Source organism: Macaca mulatta, chromosome 18, assembly GCF_049350105.2.
Source record: "Macaca mulatta isolate MMU2019108-1 chromosome 18, T2T-MMU8v2.0, whole genome shotgun sequence".
In the NCBI taxonomy this organism is placed as follows: Eukaryota; Metazoa; Chordata; class Mammalia; order Primates; family Cercopithecidae; genus Macaca; species Macaca mulatta.
The window spans coordinates 17,320,365-17,345,233 of NC_133423.1; the positions used below are offsets into that span (position 1 = coordinate 17,320,365).

Genomic DNA, 24,869 nt, shown 5'->3' on the forward strand with positions numbered 1-24,869 from the left:
TCCTATTCCATAGATTTTGTGTCTTCTTAAATCCTATTAATTATGCCCAAAAGCTTTCTAAAAGTTTCTTCCAGTTCTTGCTGTATATCATTTTATGAAGTCAGCCTCTCTCTCTCCCTCCCTCCCTCTTGCTCTCTCTCTCATTTATAACATGATATATCTCTTCTTATTCAGCACTTATTTTTTTCATACCTTATACTTTTGTCTCCACTTATTTAATCTTGAACACGGAATGATCTGTTCAGAACTTATGTGTGTCAACAAGGGGTGTGCGAATTTCTCAGCCCCACTGTTGTGCACTGGGTTGCTTTTCAAATCCTTTTCACCTATCTGTAGCTAAAGCTTTGTTGATGCATATGAAAGAAAACATTATTTAAATGGAAAATTTATTGCATTAGAATATGAGCATTTATAAATTAAATATTAAGGATATATTATGCTTCATATAAACACTGTGAATAGAGTTACTTAATATGCTTAATACATATATTAATATGCTTAATATACTTAAGTATGCACATTTGGGGATATTTTCTATTTTTATTGGGTAAAAAGAGGATTTGGATTCTTTTAATTGAGTAAGGAGAAAATAAAACGGATTTGGGAAACTAAGAATGCCAGATGAGTGGTGTGGATCAAGAACACATCTGGAATTGGCATTCAAGTGTGGAGCAAAGAAATCCACTGAGACAACTGCACAAGCTTCCTCACCCTGCTGGTCCAATTTGGACCTCCGCCTCGGGTTAATGACACTGTAATTTTTAAAAATACCAGCATGCAAAAGCTGTAAACAGCAATTAGGAATGAAGCAACACATGTTCTGGCTTGTCCCAGCTCAAGGAAAAAACTACAGAGGAGTTTGAGAAGTATGCACTAGACAGTGTATGAAATTCTAAGGAGGACTTGAAATGCAATTGAACATACAGATTCTGGATGTATTAGGGAGCCTGTGGAGTACTATATGTCCATGTGTCTCTTACCAGAATATTTACAGTCAGCATAAGCGAAACAATTGTCTTTGAATCTATATTACCTCATCTGTTCTACCTGTCAACATTGCTATGCGGAGGAAACCTTAAACTGAGGAAGTGGGGAGTTCATTTTCTTGTTGATTTAAAATCATTCTCTGGTTGGCTTTCCAGCAATTATATCGGCCTACCAACTTGTATGTTCTTTCTACCCCTGGGCACCATATTGCTGGGTCAATCTTGCTGGTGCAAGAAAAATGAAGAGTCAAGATCTCCCTGTTTGGAGCATAATTTCCAGTGTCTGAAAGGGTTCCATCTAGTGTAATTCTGCTGGGCTCAGGTAAATCTTCTCCTCCTTGTATGGCCTGGGTCTGGGACACTTTAAACAGACAGCGTAGATAAAATATCCAAGAACACTGCCACCAAGGCTCTTCCTGTCCTTGGCTTCACCAAAAGTATTTTATTTCTGATGACTAAACTGCCTAGGATGAAAGGAACAAATGCCTGTCCTCACCTTCTTCCAAATCATAATTGGGAGGTCATTCAGTCTTCAAACGGCTGCAGAAAAAAAAACAAAAAAACAAAAAAAAAAAACTAACTTGTAAGAAAGACAGAGGGTAAAGGACAGCAGCAAGTACAAAGTAAAGAGATAGACGTCCAAAATTCAAGTTGGGAGACAGCTTATGTTTCTGAACTCAGAGGAAGGCAGCAATGGGAGGAAACAGGTAGACTACTCACTGGCAATGAGATGCTGATGACCCCTCAACAATGCCTCACGGCCCAGACTCGTTAACTTGTACTCAGCAGGGACCGGGTGTGGTGGCTCAAGCCTGTAATCCCAGCACTTTGGGAGGCCAAGGCAGGTGGATCACTTGAGGTCAGGAGTTCGAGACCAGCCTGGCCAACATGATGAAACCCCGTCTCTACTAAAAATACAAACATTAGCCAGGCGTGGTGGCAGGCGCCAGTAATCCCAGCTACTCGGGAGGCTGAGGCTTCAGAATCACTTGAACCCAGGAGGCAGAGGTTGCAGTGAGCCAAGATTGCACCATTGCACTCCAGCCTGGGCAACAGTGCAAGACTCCATCTCAAAGAAAAAAAAAGGAAAAACTTGTAGTCAGTAGAAATTTCTTCTATATTCTGATGATCAGCTGGCTATCACTCCAGTTTTAGCATTGTCAGTTTCATCTGTTTTATATGCCTTCATAGGGTAATTATGATGGAAAGCTGGGAGAAACTATTACTGGGGCAAAATGTATTTTTTCCTGTGTAACTGAAATGAATTGTTAGTTTCATAGATTATGTATTTTTATATTTTTGGATGAAACAGTTTGAAGTTAGATTCATATCCCTGAAAAAATCAGTTGGCAACACATCGTACATATTTTAACTAATAATAAAAGTGCTTTATTCATTCAGAAGAAACTTTTTAATACATCAAAAGTTAGTAAAGAATGTTTATGATTTACATAAAAATCTAAGATTCTTAATTTTCCTCATTATTGTAAATAGATACATTCTCCCTCTCATGCTTTAAAATATGAGAAATCCCGATATAAATGAAAAAAAAAAGTGTTTACCAAGTAAAAGAATAAGAACAAAAGAAATGCCGGGCAATGCAGGCTTATATACAGGTCATGGTTTCCAGCTCAGTGTCTGGCAATGATGCCAAGTCAAACATGGAAACAGACCCCAAAATGTCAACCCCAAAAGGAACCACAGGGGACATGAAGTTTTTGGTTATCTGAAATAAATGTGACCCATGGGACATGCATTCTGGAAAAGGCACTGACTCAAACTGCCTCAGTTACCAACAACGAATTGTTTTAGGTCATGAGCTTCAACAATGAGAGGGTTGTATGGAGAATGTGGAACTTGTCTCTCAGAGCACAAAGAAATCACTGGGGTAGGTGAGAAAAGGGAGAGGAGGCTAGCCTGGGAGCAGGTGTGGTTCACCTGCCTTCTCCCACAAAAAACTGCTGCGGCCACACTGAATGACTTGGTGGCAGCTGGGAGGAGAACAGCCACAAGGTGGGCCAAGGAAACTGAGCCACAAGCAAGACCTGAAACCCACCTCGCTAGGAAAGAGACTGACTCCAAAGAGATGTGAGTCAGACATGTCAGTGGTCACGGCAGAACATTCAGCTAAGACAGAAATGAGGAACTCACATTACCACACCAGAGAACAGAGTTCCTGAGTCCGCGAGTAGGAACACTCAGGGGTCAGGGCTTCAGTAGACTAGAACTTGAGATGAACCCAATGGCCTTCTTGACAAGGATTTCAGGTTTTGTTTTGGCTTTTTGGGTTTTTTGTTTGTTTTGTTTTTGTTTGTTTGTTTGTTTGTTTGTTTGTTTTTGAGGCAGGGTCTCGCTCTGTCACCCAGGCTGGAGTGCAGTGGCGCCATCTCAGCTTACTGCAGCGCCCACGCCCTGGGCTCAAGTGATCTTCCCACCTCAGCCTCCCAAGTGGCTGGGACTACAGGTGCACGCCACCACACCCAGCTAATTTCTGTATTTTTTGTAGAGTCAGGGTCTCAATATGTTGCCCAGGCTGGTCTTGAACTCTTGGACTCAAGTGATCCACCTGACTTGGCCTCCCAAGAAGTGCTGGGATTACAGGCATGAGCCACCATGCCCAGCCAACAAGCATTTCTATGGACACCATGCCCAGGCTCAAGCCTGTTCTCACCATGTGGCCTGGAATGAGACCTCTGGGAAGACACAAAAGTCCACCTGGCCAGAGGGCAGAGAGAGGAGCACAAGGAGGCCAGCCATCCACAATGGCAGCAGCATTCCTCTCCACACCTGCCTGTGCTGGGTGTGTAAGAGGAACTAGCCACAGGTGGGAATTCTTGGAGCTAGCGGGAGGAGAGACAGAGGGAAGGGTTTGATGATAATGTTGGGGGACCCAACAAGGAAAACTGAGATAAACCTCCTCTAAATCCACTAGCCACTTTCCTGGGTCAGTATCAAAATCACAAGACAAATATCATTCCCCTGCTCTGTGCGAAGTGAGTGCTGGTTGGGGGCATTCATACGTCTTTGAGCTATCACTTAAATACACCCAAGCCCTACCTTCTCCTAGGTGAAAAGACCTCACAGGACATCTTCCATGCAGTAGCTGTCAAAGGAAGAAACAGGGCATCTTGCCCAGTGATGACCACAATCATAACTACCCCAGAAAGAGAGCTGAGTTTCCAAACATATTCCAGTCACACATGTTCTCTTGCTGCCCATGTTAAAGTGGCTTCTGAGTTTGCTATCTCTTAGAAATGGTCTAATGACCTGAACTTTTAGGATTCCTTCAAAAGGAGGTAGGTACTGTTCTGAATTGTGTTGACCTTCAGGTCACAGAGGGTGAATCTATACGCTTGAAAGTTTAGGGTAGAGAACAATAGCCCTTCAATACTAACAGACTCAGACGAAAATAAGCTACAGGGTGAAGGAAAGATGAAGATAAGCACAGGCTGATGGCTGGAGGATGAAGGGGATGCTTTAGATATTACCAAAAACTCAAATGCCCATCTTATGCCAGGGGAAGATTGTACTGACATTTTCCTCCAGCTCTAAAGTACTAGACAATGCTTCCCTTTTAAGGAGAGCAGACCCTGCCATAAAAGAGAATGGTTTGGGTTTTGTTGTGTCTAATGAAAAAGAGAAAAGGGTGGTTGGCATTAAACTCCACCCAAGATGGTAGTGACCTTTCCGAGACAACAGCCCCAGTGGCTGCAGCTGCCTGGGTGCCATTTTCATCCACCTCCACAAAGGTTTTGTGGATGATTTTTGACAAGTACAAATTGGGACTTGGAGAGATTCCGGTAAGATCAGCCCTCGTTTCATCAAAGATATCTGTAATGCCCATGTCTTGTAAAATGGAATTGAGATCATAGCTGTCTTCCAGGGTGAACCGGGGGAAGGACAGGACCACCGATTCTTCTGACATGTTTTCTGAGCTGCTCCAGGCCACTATGTTTTCATAGGTGATTTTCCCTTCAAGCTACAAGAGAAAGGAAATAATATTTAGCGTCAGATTATGGGACCGCAAAGAATGCCCCAATTACTTAAAGGTGCCTGAGTCCATTTCAGTGGTGGGTGACGACCTTCAAGGCCTTCCTCTAAGCCAGAGAATAGTCTGATTTCATTTAAAACTTCAAGCAAATATCTTTCCTCTTTGCAAAGAGTTAGGGGACAACTCAGGTTCCAGTGTGCTTTGGTGTTTGACAGACAAATGTTCAAAGCACAGCAAAGCTCAGTCGATTAGTTGGGTGCTGTGGCCAAGCCCTAATTTTCTGAAGTTAAATTTCCTCTTCCATAAAACAGAGATAATACGATTATGTTCTTGCAAGCATTAACGAAATCATGTGTATAAAGTACTTAACACAGTGATAGCGCATAGCAAATTCTGAATAATGGTTGTTACTGATGTTGTAATTACTCTGCCTGCTATATTGGTATTTCTCTCACTTTCTCTCTGTTTCTATCTTTATCTCTTTACCCCCTTGGACAAAATCTGTAGCTGAGCTTCTCCAGCCTTTGTTAATTCCTGCCTGGCAAGCAATCAATTCTGGGGTCACCTCTACGCTTCTGTCAAGGTACCTATTCCCCAAAACAGGATTCAGTTAATTCTTTAGCTGAGTTATAGAAAAATGGCATGAGTAAGAGGCCAGAAGTCAGGATATTCAGAGAAAAGGAAAAGCTTAAAAACTTCTCAAGTTACTCAGAACCCAGATTCCTCAGTTTGCTAAAACAGTGGCAGAGAGCTATGAGGTTAAAGAAGAAACCCCAGTCCCAATATTTCTGGCTTTTGTTGTTTACTTTAAACAAATGAGGATAAATATCTAATCTAATGCAGATTCTTATACATTCCTTGATGTCTGACAGCTGAGGTACTGTATTTCCTCAAGATGGTCGGTGGTAGACAGCGTTGTTCTCTGAGGATCTATCATTGAATATTTTGTAGAGATGTGGAAATGAAGATTTACCTCTTCCAGAGCCTTCAGGTTATCTTTAGAGTGAGACGGCAGCAGGACGAACATGCTGAGCTTCCCCTTGGTGTACCTCATTTCCAGGATCTGTGCCTTCACCTCCTCTATGAAGCCAATTCTGTAGAGGCCTTTTTGCGTCATCATTTTCACACTCTTGTTTTCATTCTGTAGTAGTCAAGGTAGGAAGTCACAGGATGGCTATGGGAAGCTCCCAAATTCATATGGTCCCAGCTTCACTGAGGACAGGGGTTCCTAAAGATGAGAAGGTCCTGCAGAAGTCCTGAGCCACACCAGGGATCCAGACTGCAAGACTCTGCCCACTCATCAGTGGCCCTTACTTTGCCAACACTTTATCTTTCAGTGTCTTTTTTTGTTGTGGAGTGACGGGGGTTGGGGGGGCGGTGTTTGCTTGTTTGTTTTTGAGACAGGGTCTTGCTCTGTCACCTAGGCTAGAGTGCAGTGGTGCCCTCCCAGGCTCAGGCAATCCTCCTACCTCAGCTTCCTGAGTAGCTGGGGCCACAGGCACGGACCACCATACCTGGCTATTTTTTTTTATTATTTTTTGTAGAGACAGGGTCTCCCTGTGTTGCCCAGGCTAGGCTCAAACTCCTAGTCTCAAGTGATTCTCCCTCCTCAGCCTCCCAAAATGCTGGGATTACGTGCATGAGCCACCTCACCTGGCCCTTTCCATGTTTTTTAATCAGTTCTTCAGCTCCCAAGAAGACTATTGGTAAACTTACTATCAAAGCATCTCCACTGTTAAGTCAGCAGAAACACGCCCTGCCAGCTGTCCCACTGTAGGGCCTGCCCCAGCCCAGCCTCTTGGCCTCACACTACTCCACGCCAGCTGGCCTGGATGACCCCACCACAGCACCAAGGGCAGCCATCGTTAAGTGCGAATCATCTCCATCTTAAATAACAACACCTGCTCCTGGGAAGGCACAACCCCAGGCACCTTAAATCTCACAATAACCTCAAGGTGGCGGGTGAGGGATCGTCAACCTGCAGATGGGGATATTCAGTGCTTGAGAGAAAAATGCATCTCCGGTAATAAGCTAGCCGGCTGACAAGTGGGTGGCTGGGACCCAACCCTTCGTTTCTAAATCTACTATCTTAGAACACAGGTTTCTGGGGCAAATGCTCACAGATTGAATCCTAATGCATGAATCTGGCTAACTAACTTAGCCTTTCCATTTTTTGTCTCAACTCCTAAGTGGAAATCATAATAGCACCCATCTCATAACGCTCTTTGGGGGAACAAATGAAACAACAAATGGAAAACTACTCAGTGCAGGAAGCACTTGGCACAAAAACACTCAGTGAAATTCAGGTACTGGTTCTTATCAATGAAAAATGTTCTTATTGTAAATGTAAGCTGTAACTTTTTGAGTATACATATTGCACATCATTCCTAGTGCAAATGATGAGTTGGATAGCTAGAAAACCGTGAGTTCTGATACAGTACCTCATTTAGACAGAAAGGTGTATCCACTGTGTTCTCATGATCAAAATAATTTTCCCATTTGGCCTTGAAGTAAACAGCATTCACCAGGACCAGCACAGTCTCAGCATTAATAGTGTCCTTGCTGAAGAGTTCCTTGATTTTACCTAAGAAAAGATCCCAGAGAATATCCTGAGTATGAATTACATCAAAAGTATTTGTATAGATAATTTTCATTTTTTTGAGACAGAGTTTCACTCTTGTCTCCCAGGCTGGAGTGCAGTGGCGTGATCCCTGCTCACTGCAACCTCCGCCTTCTCAGCTCCAGCGATTCTCCTGCCTCAGCCTCCAGAGTAGCTGGGATTACAGGCGCCCGCCACCACGCCTGGCTAATTTTTTTATTTTTAGTAGAGATGGGGTTTCGCTATGTTGGCCAGGCTGGTCTTGAACTCCGGACATCAGGTGATCTGCCCGCCTTGGCCTCCCAAAGTGCTGGGATTACAGGCGTGAGCCACCGTGCCCGGCCGATAATTTTTTTTAACGCAGCTTATCACCCCCAAGACTAGGGAGTGTCTCATTCAAGAACTAACCCAAGAAGATTAATTCACAGACCTGGCTGGAGGTAAGAGAGGCAGTGATAGGGCAGGGGAGAAACCCTCTCACTCGACCTGGCAGGAGGTCCAATCACAGCACTGTAACAGAAGGAATCTCCTTTGATTCCCTGTATTGCTTGTGTTTGGAACTTATCAGTAGACATCTTATACTATGGTTTATCTTTCAAATTATATAGTTAGTCATCTGACAATATGATAAGCTCCCTTGAGAACAAAGAACTACAATATAAACTTCCTGTCTCAAGCACTCAACATAGCATAAGATATATGCTTACATATAAATAAAAATACACATAAATGTGCTAGGCCATGATATGAAACCTATTTTATAGATACTTTTACATGCTCTTTCTCATTCCATCCCACATTAATCAATTAATTGATCCATACCACTATAAGGAGGTATCGTTATCCCTTCTTCATAGAAGAATCGATTGCATCCAGGGAGAGCTGAAGTCACACAGCCAAGAAGCAGTAAGACTGGCGGGAATGGGTCCTCAGGCGTTCCACCTTTAAGCTCAGCTCTGGGACTCCTTCCACAATAATACAGCCCTAAGCCCAACCTGAAAAGCCCCAGGCTAGCAGGCAATGGCCCATCTTCGTGACACACCCTTTTCTACCTCAAACTACCAAATCACCAGTTACTTGAATGTCTGCAGATGACTTAAGAAGAAAAGATCTTCCATCTCAAGAAGAGCTCTACTTAAATCCCATAATGATAGATTAGGTTGACATCATCTACATTTAACATACTCTGGAGGAGTTAACTCACCAAGGGGAAAGTACATATTCAGGCCTTAATATGAACTTCGTTAATGAATTGCTTTCCTTTTGACAGTTCAGTACAGCCTTGAAAGAATGGTCATTTTTGTGGCGTATGAAAGAAGGAAGAAGCCATAATTTTGGAATTTACAGACTTCTGTCAAGGAAAGGCCAGGCAGGGGTATCCCATCCCTAAGTCAGTGTGAGAAAAAGAGGAGACAGGGAGAGAAAGCCACCACATGGAAGGGAGGAACCAAAAGTGTCGCTCTGGTACCAAGGACAGCCTAAAATAAGTCAACTATCATTTCCCAGCCTCCAGCCACCCAAAATGTAGGCAAATGCCTGGGGTCATGGTCTCACTGAAGACAGCAGACACGATGCACTACCTGTGCTCTCTCATGCCCGCCAAACTTTTCACTGCACATGAACATCTTCCCCAGTCCAACAACAGTGATCAAAAAGGGGTCTAATCTGTGTCCAGCAGCCTGACCTGACCCTTCAAGTCACTAACTTTGTGCCTGGAGGGAAGAGAGTTTATTCTGTTTTTCAAATTCACACAGGCACCGGCAGAAGGGAGCATTCTGTAAACCTCACCTAGAAGATCAGCCCTAATGAGGCTGGTGTCCTCCCTTCTTTCCCACCCAGAGCCAGCGAGACCAGAGACCAAAACTGCAATAATAAATAACAGCAATATCCAAGCAGTTTAACTGTTTGATGCTGTTCAGACCATGCTTTTTTGTTTTGTTTTGTTTAATTTCAACTTTTATTTTAGATACAGGGAGTACATGTGCAGGTGTGTTACATGGGCGTGTTGTTCACAGACAGCAGGCATAGTACCCAATAAGTAGTTTTTCAACCCATTCCTCTCTCCCTCCCTGCCCCCAGTTAGTATCTGGAGGGTCCATTGTTCCTTCCCATGCCTGTGTGTCCTCAATGTTTAGCTCCCACTTATAAGTGAGAACATACAATGTTTGCCTTTCTGTTCCTGTGTTAATTCATAGGATTATGGCCCCCATTTCCATCCACGTTACTGCAAACGACATGATTTCATTCTTTTTTAAGGTTGTGCAGTATTCCATGGTGTATATGTAGCACATTGTCTTTACGCAACCCACTACTGATGGACACTTAGGTTAATTCCATGTCTTTGCTATTGTGAATACTGTGGTGATGAACATATGAGTGCATATGTCTTTTTGGTAGAATGATATTTATTTCTTTGGATATATACCCAGTAATGGGATTGCTGGGTCGAATGATAGCTCTGTTTTAACTTCTTTGAGAAATTTCCAAACGCTTTCCACAATGGCTCATTTACATTCCCACCAATAGTGTATAAGTGTTTCCCTTTGTCTGAAGCCTTGACAGAATCTGTTGTTTTTTAAGTTTTTAATAATAGTCATTCTGACTGGTGTGAGATGGTGTCTCATTCTGCAAACCATGCTTTGAACACAGTCCACATATGTGAACCTCTGGTCTCCAGTAGACCAGCAATCTGCAAAGCTAGGCAGACCGATTTTCTTTTAAATGGAAACCAATACCAGCTCCCGTGCTTTTGGCTTTCTTACCTTGAGATTGACATTCAACCCAGAAGTTAATCTCTTGTCTGGATTTTTCAGTGTTTTTTCTGAAATCAACACTTTCAATTGTCGTGTGGTAAAACTGAATCACACCATCTAAGTATTCCTGTTCAATTGGAATAAAAGGGAAATAGTGCAGTAAAATCAGGCAGCGATGCTCATAGGAGTAAGGCTCTCCTGAGAAGTCTCCCAAGAAAGATGAGCCTGGTCATTTCACATTGCAGGGACAGGCCTGACAGTTTCTAGTCATCCCCAGTCTTAAACTAGCCAGAGACATTTCAGTTTTTATAGTTGCAAATGAGGATATTGAACATTATTCATGAACAGTCTATAGTTAAACAGGACAAGGCTTTCCTGCTGGATATCCTTTTATTTCAACAACCCATCTGTGGAGCCATCACAAGGTAAATATCAAGTAACCTGAGAGACTTGGCTGGAAAATGCTTCTGTTTATAAGAATTAAACCCCCGCTTAATGGTTGCAGAGTTTCTGTTTAGAGTGATGAGAAACAAAGTTTTAGAAATAGATAAGGTGATGGTTACACAACATTGTGAATGTAAGTAATGCTACTGAAATGTACATATAAACATGGTTAAAATGGTAAATTTTATGTGTATCTTACCATAATTTAAAAAAAATCAGTAATGTAATATACCAAACCCATTGGTTTGTATACTTTTAATGGTGAATTGTTTAATATGTGAATTTACAGCTCATAAAAAAAAAAGCTAGTTTTTAAAAATCCAGCATGAAAAATCTTACTTTCATTGCAAGGGAGCACACTTATTTTGGCCAAAGGAGGCCACCGGACCCCTGGCTAGTCCCTCACTAAGTAGCCATGTCACGTCTTGACCATTGGTCGTATCCCCCACATTTATTGTTTAGTACATGGCTCCTTCTAGTAATTCGAGAGGAAACTGAAGCCCAGATGGAGACACAGCTTGCTCTAGGTACAAAGCTGTTTAGCCACAGAGACAAGTCCTGTGCCTTTCAGCTCCAAATGCCAAAATGCAGTCTTCTCCACTCCCCCACTACCCCACTCTCGAAAGAGCATAGTGAACACGATTGCATTGCAGGGGTAGCATGATCCTGGTGCAAAAGGAGATTCCACAGAAACGTCTTGGGGGCACCCAACAGATAAGGGAGAGAAAAGCGCAGCAACCAGGCACCTTGACTGAGGAAGACAGTAGGAGAGGATGCCATTACCAAGCCCACACGTGCTCCTAAGTCTCCATTACTCACACAACCCTTTTTCACCCACTCTATTCCACCCACAATGCTCACGTTGAACACTGGGAAGAGAACAAAAGTGTGGGACTGAAAGAAGGAGGTCCTGGACACCTCACCAGTCCACAGCGCATCATCCTGTCAAAGAGGTTGTGTTCTAGATGGCAGGTGAGTAACCCAGCTACTCCCTGATTTTTAAATAGTATGCTACATGGTAGCTTTTGTCACCATTTGTGTGCAACTCACCTGACAGATTGGGAATTCCTGCTCTCCATAAAGCCTGTTGGCAATACTCAGTGTGTAATCAGTCCTGATCCTGTCTAATTTGGAGAGAAGCTGCCCAAAGTAGCAGCTGACCAGCCCACTCTCATTGTTTAAGGACTCAGCCTAAGGAAAGCAGAAACAAAATGTGACCTTCACAGTGTCTATCAGAAAAGCTAAACACAACTAAAGGATGCGTGTTTTGTACAGAAGCAAGATAGAGCTTCTTAGTAAGATGTCAGTTGTCTCTGTTACCATGCAGGGGAAGTGAGCTGGGAAGAGCAGAGGAATGGAGGGTGAGAAGCGGTCCCAGTGGAAGATTATGGCTCCCGCATCTATATCAAGATCATCCAGGAAAAACACATCTGGGGAACTCAGCAATGCTCACTATATTTCAGACTGACACACCCGGATTTTCTTTATATTTAAAAGAGGCCAGACACGGTGACTCATGCCTGTAGTCCCAGCTACTCTGGAGGCTGAGGCAGGAGAATCGTTTGAACCCAGGAGGCGGAGGTTGCAGTGAGCCGAGATCGTGCCAGTGCACTCCAGCCTGGCGACAGAGCGAGACTCCATCTCAGAAAAAAAAAAAAAAAAAAAAAAGAAAGAAAGACAATCATCTCTCTACCCTCCTTTTAAACTTTCTAAGGTAGGGGGGATGCATACCCTGGAGAATATGTTTCCTTCTCCTGGCATGAGGCACCCAATAAAAGTTTTGTCTGTCAGTGCAGATTTCAGCACAAAATGGAACAAGCAGAGGTGGACGGAGACGGTAGGAATTCCACAGCTGACCCTACTCCTTACCACCTTTATCTTTGACCATGCTCTATGTTGGGGCCCTGTGGCCTGTAGAAGCAGATGAGTGACACAGTGATGATCTAGGTTTCTTTATCATAAGCAGAAGATACCAGATCCTACTCTTTAGGAAACTAGCTCATAGCCAAGGACATCTGAGATCCATACTCAGAAAGGAATCACAGACCACTTGAGGTCATTGCTGTTGATGGTATCCAGAGTCTAATGTTTGGGGATAAGCAACTATCACCTAATATCCTACAGTCAGAGTGAGCAGTTTATAAATAAGAAGGGCAAGAGTTTACTATGGTGGCGGTTCACCTGCTGATCCAGAGGCTCTGTCGTTTTCTTCTGTCCCTCCAGAGAGCTGTCAGCCGGCACTTTTTGTTTGTTGCTTTGCAGACAGGGGTCAGGTTCTTTGCTTTCATCCTGGGAAAACTCGTTGAAGTGTAGTACCTGCATGATAACGGGATGGGGTCTTTCAGACAGTATGAACAGAGGGAAGCCTGAATAACTTCAGAAACATGTTCGTAGTGAGACAATGGCAACGATTACATAGTCAAACAAAACAATCAACAACGGCTTAAAGGAAAGTGGGTGCTTCTGTCGTTGGGCTGGGAGGTGGAATGGAGGAGAAGTACCAACTGCTACCCTGGGAGAACATTTATGAATAAATAAAACCAAACTAAAAGAATATAGAGGTATCCACAAGTTAAATGTAGCTATGGAGCATTTCATAGATACCCAATCTGAATTGACTGTAAGTGCAAACTAACACGCCAGATCTTGAATATAGTATAAAAAAAAATAGCTCATTAAAATTTTTATATTGATTATATGTGGATATGATATTTTGCATATACTAGGTTAAAAAAGTATTATTACAATTAGTCCCACCTGTTTCTTTTTACTTTTGTAATGTAGCTACTAAGAATTTTTAAATTACTATGTGGTTCTCATTATGTTTGTGTTGGACAGTGCTGATCTAGAGTTTCACATGAATCAAGGGACTGAGGACAGCAAAAGACAAGTTATCCAGAGCCTGGTAGAAAGGTAGGAGACAGCTGTCACATCCTGCACTGCTCAGACCCAGTTGGTCAGCAGGTGCCCTCAAGTGCCTAAGAAAGGACATCTGGATTCTGCCCTGCAAGATGCAAACTACACTCTAAAGCTAAGTTTTGCTAATGGAATAAGAAAATAATATATCAAATCTAAGTAGATGAATAAAGCAGAATGACCCCAGAAACACATTCTGTCTTAATCCATAAATTCTCCTGCTCCATGTTCAGGGGAAACAGCCTGATTTGTGCATAACCCCTGCACTATGTGCTACATCCGAGGAAGTATAAGGCCAACCACGGGAACTTGTAGTTTATTTGCGGATTTGTTCTTATCACCTTCATTTATTTATTCTAGAAATGTTTATTAGGTGTCTACTCTAAGCCAAGCACTGTTCTAGGACAAAAATCCCTGCTCTCTAGGAGATTATATTCTAGTGGAGGAGGCATACAAAAATCAAGACACATAGTAATTAATTACTGTATGCAGTATGTTAGACAGTGGAAAATGCCACATGAAAAAAGTATCCCTTAGGGGTTGGAGGTCACGATACAGCACTAGATTAGGAGGTCGAAGGAAGCCCCGTAGAGGAGATAAACACTGACCAAAGTCTTGAAGAAGAAAGTGAGCTGAGGTCAGTTACCAGGGGAAAGAGCCATCAGGCAAAGGGACCCAGAGCAAAGGCCCCAAGATAGGATGGGCATGGCTTACCCAAGGAAGCCAGGAGGCCAGTGTGACAGGTACAGTGAGGAGGGATGAAAGTGAGAGATGGAGTCACAGGGCTTATCTGGGATTCAGATCTCCAGATCCTTGTGGCACAAATCCTTGTGAGCACAAATCAGGCTGTTTCCCCTGAACCTGGAGCAGGAGAATTTATGGATTAAGACAGAATGTGTTTCTGGGGTCATTCTGCTTTATTCATCTACTTAGAGTTGGTGTTCTACTTTCTTATTCCATTAAGTTAAGTTCAAGTAAGGACTTGAACTTCTATCATAAGTGAAATGAGAAATCCAGGTTTTGGAACAGATGAGAAATATTATCTGGCTCAGGTTTTAAAAGGGTCTCTTGGGCTGCTGTGCAAAGGATAGATTGCCAGTGGGAGCAGGAAAGCCCATCCGGAAGTTGTTGCAGTATCCAGGTGAGAAAAGATGATGGTGGTTCAGACCTCAAGGAGACTGGGAGAAGTGCCTGGATTATGGATATATTTCAAAAGAAAAGCCAACAGAATTTGCTAACAAAGGTGGTATAAAGTGAGAGAGAAAGAGTCCAGGAGGACACCAAGCTGTCTAGCCAATTAACCATTTATGGTGCTTAATAAATATTTATTTAATGAAATGAGTGAGAGAGAAGACATATACACATACTGAAAATTGCTGGCAATATGGGTATTAGTAATTATAGAGTAAAAGAGTGACAGACATGCATACAGAGATAAAGATAGAGATGAATGAGAAAAGCTGCCAGACATGAGGTTGGGGAGCACCCTAAAGAAGGTAGAAGTTTAAGTGAGATTTTAAGAATGGTAGGATCGAAGAGGAAGTAAGGTGGGGAAAATACAAATAACGACTCAGAGACCGGGATGGGTTCTGACCAAGCCCAGGGTGCAATAAGCACCTTGGCTTGCCTGAGTGGGATTAGCATCTGACTTTGAGTGTGGACCCAGAGTTTAGGACCCTGTGTAGCACCCTAGTGGACACGTACCTCATCAATCTGATGTGCACTGTCATTTCTAGCCCCCAAGCGGACCATACCAAGGGCAGCTGAGAGGCTCAGGGGAGAGAAAAATACGTTTTTATGACGATCATCTTTGCTTATCTCTTGAAAAAGATCAAAGCAAAATTTGGTGTTTGCTGCAACAAGAGAGTCCATTGTAAAACCTATAATGATCTAAAACCAAAAAGAAAAAAAAGAGAGAGAGAGAAGGAGAAAATGGTGATTGGAAGAAAATTAGTGAACAAACAATTATTATTTTACATACCTGAAATGCAATCATGCACAATTATTCAGTATGCTATTAAGAACTGGAAAACTAAGGTCATTATCTTCCCTGTATATAAACATTAGTGTTGATATTGATATTTATTGATATTGATATTGATAGACAGGGATCCATTTTCATTTAGTGGTGTGAATTTGTTTCCTGGGGCTGCCATAAGAAATTACCACAGACTGAGTGGTTTAAATAGCAGGAGTTTATTCTCCCATGGTTCTGGGGAACAGATGTCCAAAATCAAGATGTCGGCAGATTTGGTTCATTTCGGGACTCTCAGGGAAAATCTGTTTCACGTCTCTCTCTCAGCTTCTGGTGGTTGCCAGCAAACTTTGACATTCCTTGACTTGTAGACAAATCACTCAAATCTCTGCCTCCATCTTCACATTCTTCTCTTTATCATCCACGTATGTATCCAAATTTCCCTCTTCTTTTAAAGAGAGCAGTCATTGAATTAGGGCCCATCCTAAGCCAGTACAACCTCATCTTAATTTGACTACATCTGCAAAGATCCTATTTCCAAACAAGGTCATATTCACAGGTAGAGGGATTAGGACTTTAACTAATATTTTGAGGGGACACAATCCTACCCACTTTGTGGTAGAACTCCCTTTATTCAGGCAAAATGAAGCCAAAGGCTAACATTCTTTATTATCAAGTTAGCAGCCAAGCAAACATCATCCCATCTCATTCCTCTCCACAGGTTGTGGCTGGTTCAGCTTACACCTTTTGCCTGTACTCTCCCCTCATTGCTCTGTGACTGAGGATATGCCCAGCAAATTCCCATGGGTCATGTCCCTTGTTAACATTCTCACCCCCTTTTGACTCATCCCACATGAAAACTACAGAACTTGAGGCACTTCAGTCAATCATTCATATTGTTCAAGAAACAATAAATCTTGAACGATGCTGGGAGTTTTGATGTCACCAAGTGTACTAGTCCATTTTCACACTACTATAAAGAAATACCAGAGACTGGGTCATTTATAAAGGAAAGAATTTTAATTCACTCACAGTTCCGCATGACTGGGGAAACCTCAGGAAACTTATAATCACGGCGTAAGGAGAAGGAGAAGCAAGTGCCTTCTTCATTAGGCGGCAGGAGAGAGAAAGAGAAAAGGAAAAACTGCCACACACTTATAAAACCATCAGATCTCGTGAGAACTCACTCACTATCATGAGAGCAGCATGGGGGAAACTGCCCCCATGATCCAATCACCTCCCACCGGGTCCCTCCCTCAACACGTGGGGATTATGGGGATTACAATGTGAGATGAGATTTGAGTCAGGACACAGAGCCAAACCGTATCACCAGCTTCAATGTCCTCTTTGACAGTGTAAAACCACATATAATATAGAACCAAAGTAAGACAGTGACTTCCTAAGAACAGGTATCTTGCCTTCCCCACCCAATCTATTCCAGAATATCAAGAGAATATGTAGATCTCACCACTGACCTATGCCTCTCAAATGAAATGCCTTTTCTTTTGTCTCTTTGCCTATGGATATTGTGCATTTCCAAGATAGAAATGCAAATCCTCTCATTCGTGCTTTTATCATCAGATACAGCACACCATAAGCATGAAGAAATATTGCTGCATTGAATGGAATGGTGTAATTTGTTTTAACACTTTCCCAGCCAGTTAAAATAGACTTTTTTAGCCTATGAAACCTAATTCAAAAAGATAACATTATGTAACTTTTAAAAAAATGTGTCTAATGTGTGCTAAATATCTGACATATGTTAGCTTTAATCCTACAATCTGCAAGGTAAATGTGATCATTCCCTCTTTTTCAGAAAAGAAAACTGCAGAATCAAACAGCACGTATATTTGGCCCAAAACTAACTAGTGCTCTTTCTACCGTATCTACCATTTCTAACTTGCCCCTCAACTGATGATAGATGATCAAACACAAGCCTGCTGTGTGGGTACTTTCCTGCATTATTCAGCTTATAGTCCATTTTATTCTTACATTTTATTTCTGCCAAGTTTGTACCTGACTCACAGTTCTCATCCTGCATCTGTGAACTGGGTTTGAGACATACTTTGTATTTTCAAATGAATTTCAGGGTAATCAGAGACTACCAGAGTGCTTTCAGGAGCATTATGCCTTAATTGGTGGGTGTTTTTTGAGTAATGGATGTCCTGGATGTGTCTGAAAATTCAGTAACGCTTCACACCTCAGAAAGCTACCTTTGCATATATTGGTAAACATCTTGATGTCCAGCATATTTTCTCTACACATGGCTCACATTACCCATATAGTAACAAGTCTACTAACAAAGAAAAGAAAACCAACAAACTAAAGATGGTCTGAGTTGGGGGGATTTCACAGGCTTTTGATTAATGATAAAATTTTGTGTGAAATGTAGTCTAATATTTTTTAAAACCTTTGTTGTATAACTTAGGTTGATATTTGATCAAAATCTTCAGCATCAAAGGAGGAGAAGGTAAAGGGCATTCTGGCCATTTGGTCACCGCTATTAAAAGAAGACTACAGTCTGACTATATTGAAGGAAAAGAAGCGATTGGATAGAAAGACTGAATGATTCCAACCTGGCTCTTCAAATATTCCAGGTAATCACTTAGCTTCACTCCTGCTGTCTTCTAACATGAGCACTCCCAGAACTGAATGATCAGAGTCTTGCCTGCTTTAGAAAGGACATGACTACTCATGCAGGCCAACTCCCTACTTCTCAAGATAAAAATACTGAGGTCAGATGAGGTGAAGTGACTTGCAACAGTCATGCAGCTGTCCAGAAGCAAAGCAAGGCTAAGACCTCCTCATGCCTAAGGCTGCTTCCTCCTAGATCACACAATTTTTCACATTCCATTCCATTCTAATTCTGGCACTACACTGACTCACTCTGTGGGCTACAGAACTCTCCAAAACTCTCTCTGCCCATTTCTGCATCAAGCTTCTATAAACTTTGTGAACTACTTTCCAGGAGTACTGCGATGCTCTCACCCCAGCAACAATTCCCTTTTCTGAGTGTTACCTGGTTCTAAGCTTTCATTACAGTTGTGTGCAGCTTTAATGCTGCCTCGCCTTCCAAGGGAGTTGAGAGAACAATAGTAACAGAAAACAACCAAAAAAAAAAAAAAAAAAAAACCAGCTGGACAGTTGCTGTTAAAGTTTAATGACTATATATAAGCACTTGCAATAGGAAGATTTTTCCTGGCTTTACATACAAGTCTGAAACATAGCAAACAATGAACATTTAACGACTTGATTAAAATATCATCTGCTAACCACCTTCTGAAGGGTTGTTTGGTTTTGGGGGGCGTTGGGAGGAGTCAGTTTTTTAAATTAGAAACTGCCTAAATCTGACACCAACCTAATTATGAAGTTCTCCCACTGGGTTAGTCACTCTAAATAAAAGGATGAACTGAACAAGACACAATCTCTGCCTTCGAGAAATCTATGACCTAACAGAGCAGATAATGCATTCGCAGGTTCAGGAGTAGAGTTTAAGAAGCATAGAAGAGTAAGATATTAATTTATAAAATGAAATAGAAAAGAAAAACGAGTATTTTGTAGGAAGCACTCCTTAAGATTTGATTATTCTAATAACACAGATTCAAATATGCAATTTTAAAATATGACACTTTAAAAAATAGTTTTAAGCTTTTAACATTGCTTTTATTTATTAAAAATAAGCTTAGACTCTTAGTAAAAGTCATGTTATGCTATGTTGTTGCAATTAAAAAGAAAAGAGAAAGAAATTTAAGGTTAGTTGTTTTGTCCTCATCAAAAATCCCTTTGAAATCAGCCTAATTATTCCATGGAAGTGAGTTTATGGTCTTTATGAATAAACATAGAAATTGACCCTCCTGGTCTTAAAGCTTGAAACTCACATTTGTCTTATCTGAATTCCTTCCTCAGGAAACCCATCGGCAGGCCTCCCAGAGAGTATCAAGCAACTGAAATTTACATCATGCCATGCAGAGAGATGGCAGAACCCTCACTCATCTTGATTGCTTTCTTTCCGCTCCCTAATTCTTATTTTCCCATATGTAGCTACGTCTCTTCCCCACTATATAAACCTCCCATTTTAGTAAGTTGAGGGAGAATGATTTGAGATTTATCCCCCATCCCTTTGGCTGACATCATCTGATTAAACCTTCTTCCCTGGCAACACTTGTCTCAGTGATTGCCTGTCTGTGCGGTGAGCAATAGGACATAGACCAAACCCCTGGCATTTCAATAACGCCTTTTACATGGACACTAATGTGAAAACAGTAATGACTAAATCACAAATTCTGAATCAATTGGATTCAAAATAGGACCCATTTAGCAAGAAATAGAAAAGGCAGAGATCTAAATATTATAATACTAAAATGTAATTGTAAGAGAGATTTCTCAAAGGTATGTAGCAAAATCACCTTGAGAATTTTTTTAAAATATGTACAAATATGTTCATAGCAACACTTTCATAATAGCCAAAACTCAGGAACAACGCAATGTCCATCATCAGCAGAATAAACAAATAGCATGGATCTCACATCACATCACATCATAACATAACGTTGAGTAAAAGAAATCATACATGCAGCCTGGCCAACATGGTGAAACTCTGTTTCTACTAAAAATACAAAATTAGCCGGGCATGGTGGCGCATGCCTATAATCTCAGCTACTTGGGAGGCTGAGGCAGGAGAATCACTTGAACCTGGGAGGCAAAGGTTGCAATGAGCCAAAATCATGCCATTGCACTCCAGCCTGGGCAACGAGCAAAATTCCATCTCAAAAAAGAAAAAAAAAAAGAAAAAGAAAAAGAAATCATACATGAAAACTTTCATACTGTATGATTCCATTTACATAAAGTTCCAAAACTGGCAAAACTAATCTGCAGTTTTAGAGGTCAAGAGAGTGGCTACCCTTAGGAATGGGTGGGGAGAACTGTGGTTAGCCACAGGTAGGGACAGCAGCAGACTAGTAAACTATCCCTCAAAACACAAAAGTCAACAAAAATCCATGATTCACAATGTTTGCTGATTTCTATGGTGTAAATACCCCATTAAGGTTAATTTCAATTTGCCAACAAAACATCATTGTACCCAGAGTTGGGAAAAGATGCACAGAAGTAAACTAGGCATGAAGGAGACTTCTAGGAAGCTGGTACTGGTTCCTTTTTCAATTGGAGTGTTGGTTACACATTAAAGTTACACTTATTTCTTATGTACTTATGTATTAATGTGTGGGGGGATGTTCATGTAGGCATATATGTATAAAGTTTAATTTTAAAATGTATTGTAGATGTATTACTAAACATGGCAGTTAATTTTAAGACATTGCAAGTTAGTACCTAACCCAATAGCTAAGAATACTGTATATGGAAAATGGAAGAGAAATTTTTCACAATGAAATTTTGGCTCCAGATGCATTTAGGAAATGCTCCCCAAGCACTCACAGGCCGTACTTGGTGTTTACTCTGGAAAATATCCACCGCACAAAGAAGTTACTGTTTGATTGAGTCTAAAGGCAATTGCTCACACAGGCTGCCTCTTAGTAAGCTACAACTTGAAAAACTTGTATGCAATTTACTTCAGTCATCATTATTTTCAAACAGACTTGAAATAACCTTTTAAAATAGTAAGGTCCCCGAAAATTCATTCAGCTTAAGTAATTGGTGCTAACTCCACCCGCAATGACATTATAGTCCTAACAGCTACTGTTTAATTTGAGCTTGTGATATGTCTGGCAATTCACAAATATTGTCTCTATTTTTCAAAACATCCTGTGAGTTAGAAATAATTTTCATTTTACATCCAACCACTATGTGGCACAGGTGGTGTGCAAATCAGTTCTGTCAGTCTGATTTCAAAGTCACCCTCTTTCCTCCTATACCAGGCCACCCTCTGGAGCAGATAACACTTGTGCTCACAAAGGCCGTGTCCTGAGTGACCACCATGTGGCTCTATGGGATGTAGATGCCACCAGCAGGTCCATGTCTTGTTTGTGTCTCTTACCAAGGCCACTGGTTATAGAAAGGACCCCCTAGCACTGAGAGTCCATCTCAGGATGGCCTCGAACTCCCTCTCTGGAAGGCACATCTCAAGCTCCAGTTTGTCCTCCAAAGATTCCTACAATCTTTATGGGGGTTGCTTCTCTAGACTGAAAATTTACTCAAAAAATCCTTCTCAAATTGCGTTGAAATCTGTGCAAATGTATCATAAATATAGATTGAGACTTCAAGATTGCAAACAATCTTAGCCTAATTGGGACTGACTTACATGGTATCTCCCATGTACTATCCCCAGCGTCACCTCCTTCTGACCATAGCTATATAGGAAAGAGATGATAAGCAGTTCCTAGTCAGAAGAAAAAGAAAAAAATTCATTTTATATCGATACAAATACTATCATATATTGGCCTATAATGTTTTCCAGGTAAGTGATTCACGATTTAACCTCTGATGAAGCAGAAGAAGGTATTTTATTCTCAAAGTCTAATTTGTTATACAGATGGCAGAATAATAGTAATGAGGAATTTTGCCCTCATAATATTGACAAATAAATTGCCTTTATTTCTCCATGCGCTTTCCAGTCTCTCAATCACTGCATTCATGTGTGTGTGTGTGTGTGTCTGTTTATATGAACATTTTATGTTCACTTGTCTTCACTTCGAATTGCATCTTCAGTGTTTATCCTCACTAATGCTGCCTTCATACATGTTCTTTTAATGGCCTTATGATGTCTCATTATATTGATATATCTAAACATTTAAACATATCTTATTGCTAGATATTTAAATTAGCTTCCCAGTTTTTATTAATATGAATAATTCTACAATAAACGTTGTCATAAATAGAGCTTTTGTCTCCCTTCATATTATTTCTTCAGAGTATCTTTTTCAACATGGGATTTCTAGGTCAAGTATTATAAAGATTTTTAACTTTCGTACTGTCAACCAAAAGTTACAGATGAAACAGCTATATCATAATCACCTTTTTCAGATATTATTGTCATTCTTAATAACTTAAAAAATAAAAAGAAAATTGTATTATTTTTAAATTTACATGGCATTGATACTTGCTAACATTTGAATGTTTCTCCATGCGTTCTTTTCTCTTTATTAATTCTCACATATTAACTGTCTCTTACTTATTTGTCAATTATCTATTGAAGTCTTGATCATTTATTTATTGATCATTATGAACTCTTCATATTATATAAACATTTTATGTTTTTCAAACTTGTTCTTTAAAAAAAAATTCCTCTAGCTGTTACCCTCCTTTATTTATTTTCTTTATTGTTATTATAGAACTGTTTTTACTCTTATTTACTTAAAATTATCGATGTTTTCTGGCACTCTCTTCTATCACTTCAAAACCTTGAAAGTAATGTATTTTCAACTTAATTTTAAAGCTTCATCTACTTTCAATTTTTTACAAGAAAAAAATATTTCCTGTAAGATTTTAACTTATGTTGTTAGCTTTGAAGATACATTTTTAAATATTAATTATCTGGAATGTGTAGCATTTTTAATTTTTTAAAGGTATTTTTTTCCATTTTTACAGTGTTTGAGGTATCAACAAATGATCTATTTTGCTTGTTTTCTTTCCTTCTGGCTTTATTACACATGTAAAACCTTCTTTCACTTTCCTCCAACCGCTCCCTCTAAAGAGTTAATTAGTCACCACTGTATACAATAACCATACAGCATTTGTTTCCCTTAACTCCTCTATCACACTGTAAGGTAATTATTTTTTATACTGCTGTCTTTACTTCCAAATCATAATTATCTTGAAGGTACGTTCAGTGTTTTTAATTCATCTTTTTATCCATCAGTGAAGAACACAATGGCAGCACATGAAAGCCCTTCATAATATTTATGAATTGGTTTGCTATCATCTGCCCATTTTTCATTGTAGATAATCCTAATGTTTGATATGCTAGAAGATTATTTAGTATTTCATATTAACTTTATACATTCTGCAGGCAGCTGTAATTAACGGATTCTGCATAAGAGATTCAACTTTTTATTAATTTTTACTATATTAGAAAAAGTTCATTTACTACAATATAAGAAAACGTTCATTTACTATATAAGAAAAAGCTTATTTATTACAATTTTCCCTTGTAGTAAAAATGTAAAGGTTTAGACAAGATAGACGTTCTAACAACCCAAAATATTCTGAGTAAAACTGTTTTTTTCTATATATAGTAGGAAGAAAAATATTTAACTCCAAAAATATTTCATGTCTCATAATTTCTATAATTCCCACAAAACTGCTAACTCAAGAATGAAATTCAAACTTTACACAGATAGATGCTATTCTGCAGGAACAAATATTGAAACCAGGTTATAGCGAACTAAATAATAACCAATATCTAAAAACAAAGAAATACTTGTGAAAGATACCATCGAAAGTGCTTTCCAACTTACGGTGCAAAAAAAAAAAAATCTAAACTCTCATTGTTTAAAATATAGATATTCTAAATATTATACCATTTTCTGTTTCAGAAATAATTCATTGAAAGATAAAATACAATATGTCAAGTTATGTGAAAGTTTAAAAAGTTATTCAAGCATCTACATTTTTTAAAAAATCAATCATATACATCAGGCATCTGACCAGGTGGTTGGTGCTGAGTGAGGCGACAAGTGTTATTAATATCTCCCAGTGAGGACTGCCACATCTGCAGAAAATCCAGAACATCATAAAACTAACTCTCTTTTTTTAAGTATTTGACTTAATTTTTTAAAAAGTGTATCCTTCTATTTCAATCACATCGCCTTTGGGTTTCTATTCTTTAAAATGGTTTTCCAATGCAGTGTTCATTGTTAAAAATTATATCAGGCAATTCAAGCATTTACCTTCTTGCCTTCAGAGTTGCTGCTAACAGCTGGTCAGGTAAGCTTCCAGACACACCCTGTCAGGAATGGAAATATATCAACTTTGCGCCTCCCTCTGTGGCACTTTTCCAATGCCATTTTGGAACCCACAGTAAAATCATCATTGATAGATTAAAGGGAAAAGAGTGGCATACACTTTTTAAAACAAATGCTATGCTTTCAAGTAATTGAATATTTATCTTAATATGCTTATATTTTCTTTGCTCTTTCCAATTTATAGAGCCCTCAAAACAACACTTGGCTCACACTTTTCATTTCAAATTTCTATACCAGAAGACCATGAAGCAGAAATGTATTTTACTTCAAATACGCATTGTATTGGA

General features: G+C 40.2%; 1 protein-coding gene across 1 annotated transcript; it reads right to left on the reverse strand.

Moving 5' to 3' along the window:
* Positions 1-3,254: 3,254 nt before the first annotated feature.
* Positions 3,255-15,573, reverse strand: SERPINB12 (serpin family B member 12). The gene is made up of 7 exons (XM_001090546.4): positions 15,394-15,573; positions 12,955-13,089; positions 11,824-11,964; positions 10,339-10,456; positions 7,419-7,561; positions 5,951-6,118; positions 3,255-4,965 (listed from the first exon to the last, which is right to left on the reverse strand). Exons 1-7 carry the CDS (start codon positions 15,559-15,561, stop codon positions 4,561-4,563), a joined length of 1,278 nt encoding a protein of 425 aa, XP_001090546.3. The 5' UTR covers positions 15,562-15,573; the 3' UTR covers positions 3,255-4,560.
* Positions 15,574-24,869: the final 9,296 nt, after the last annotated feature.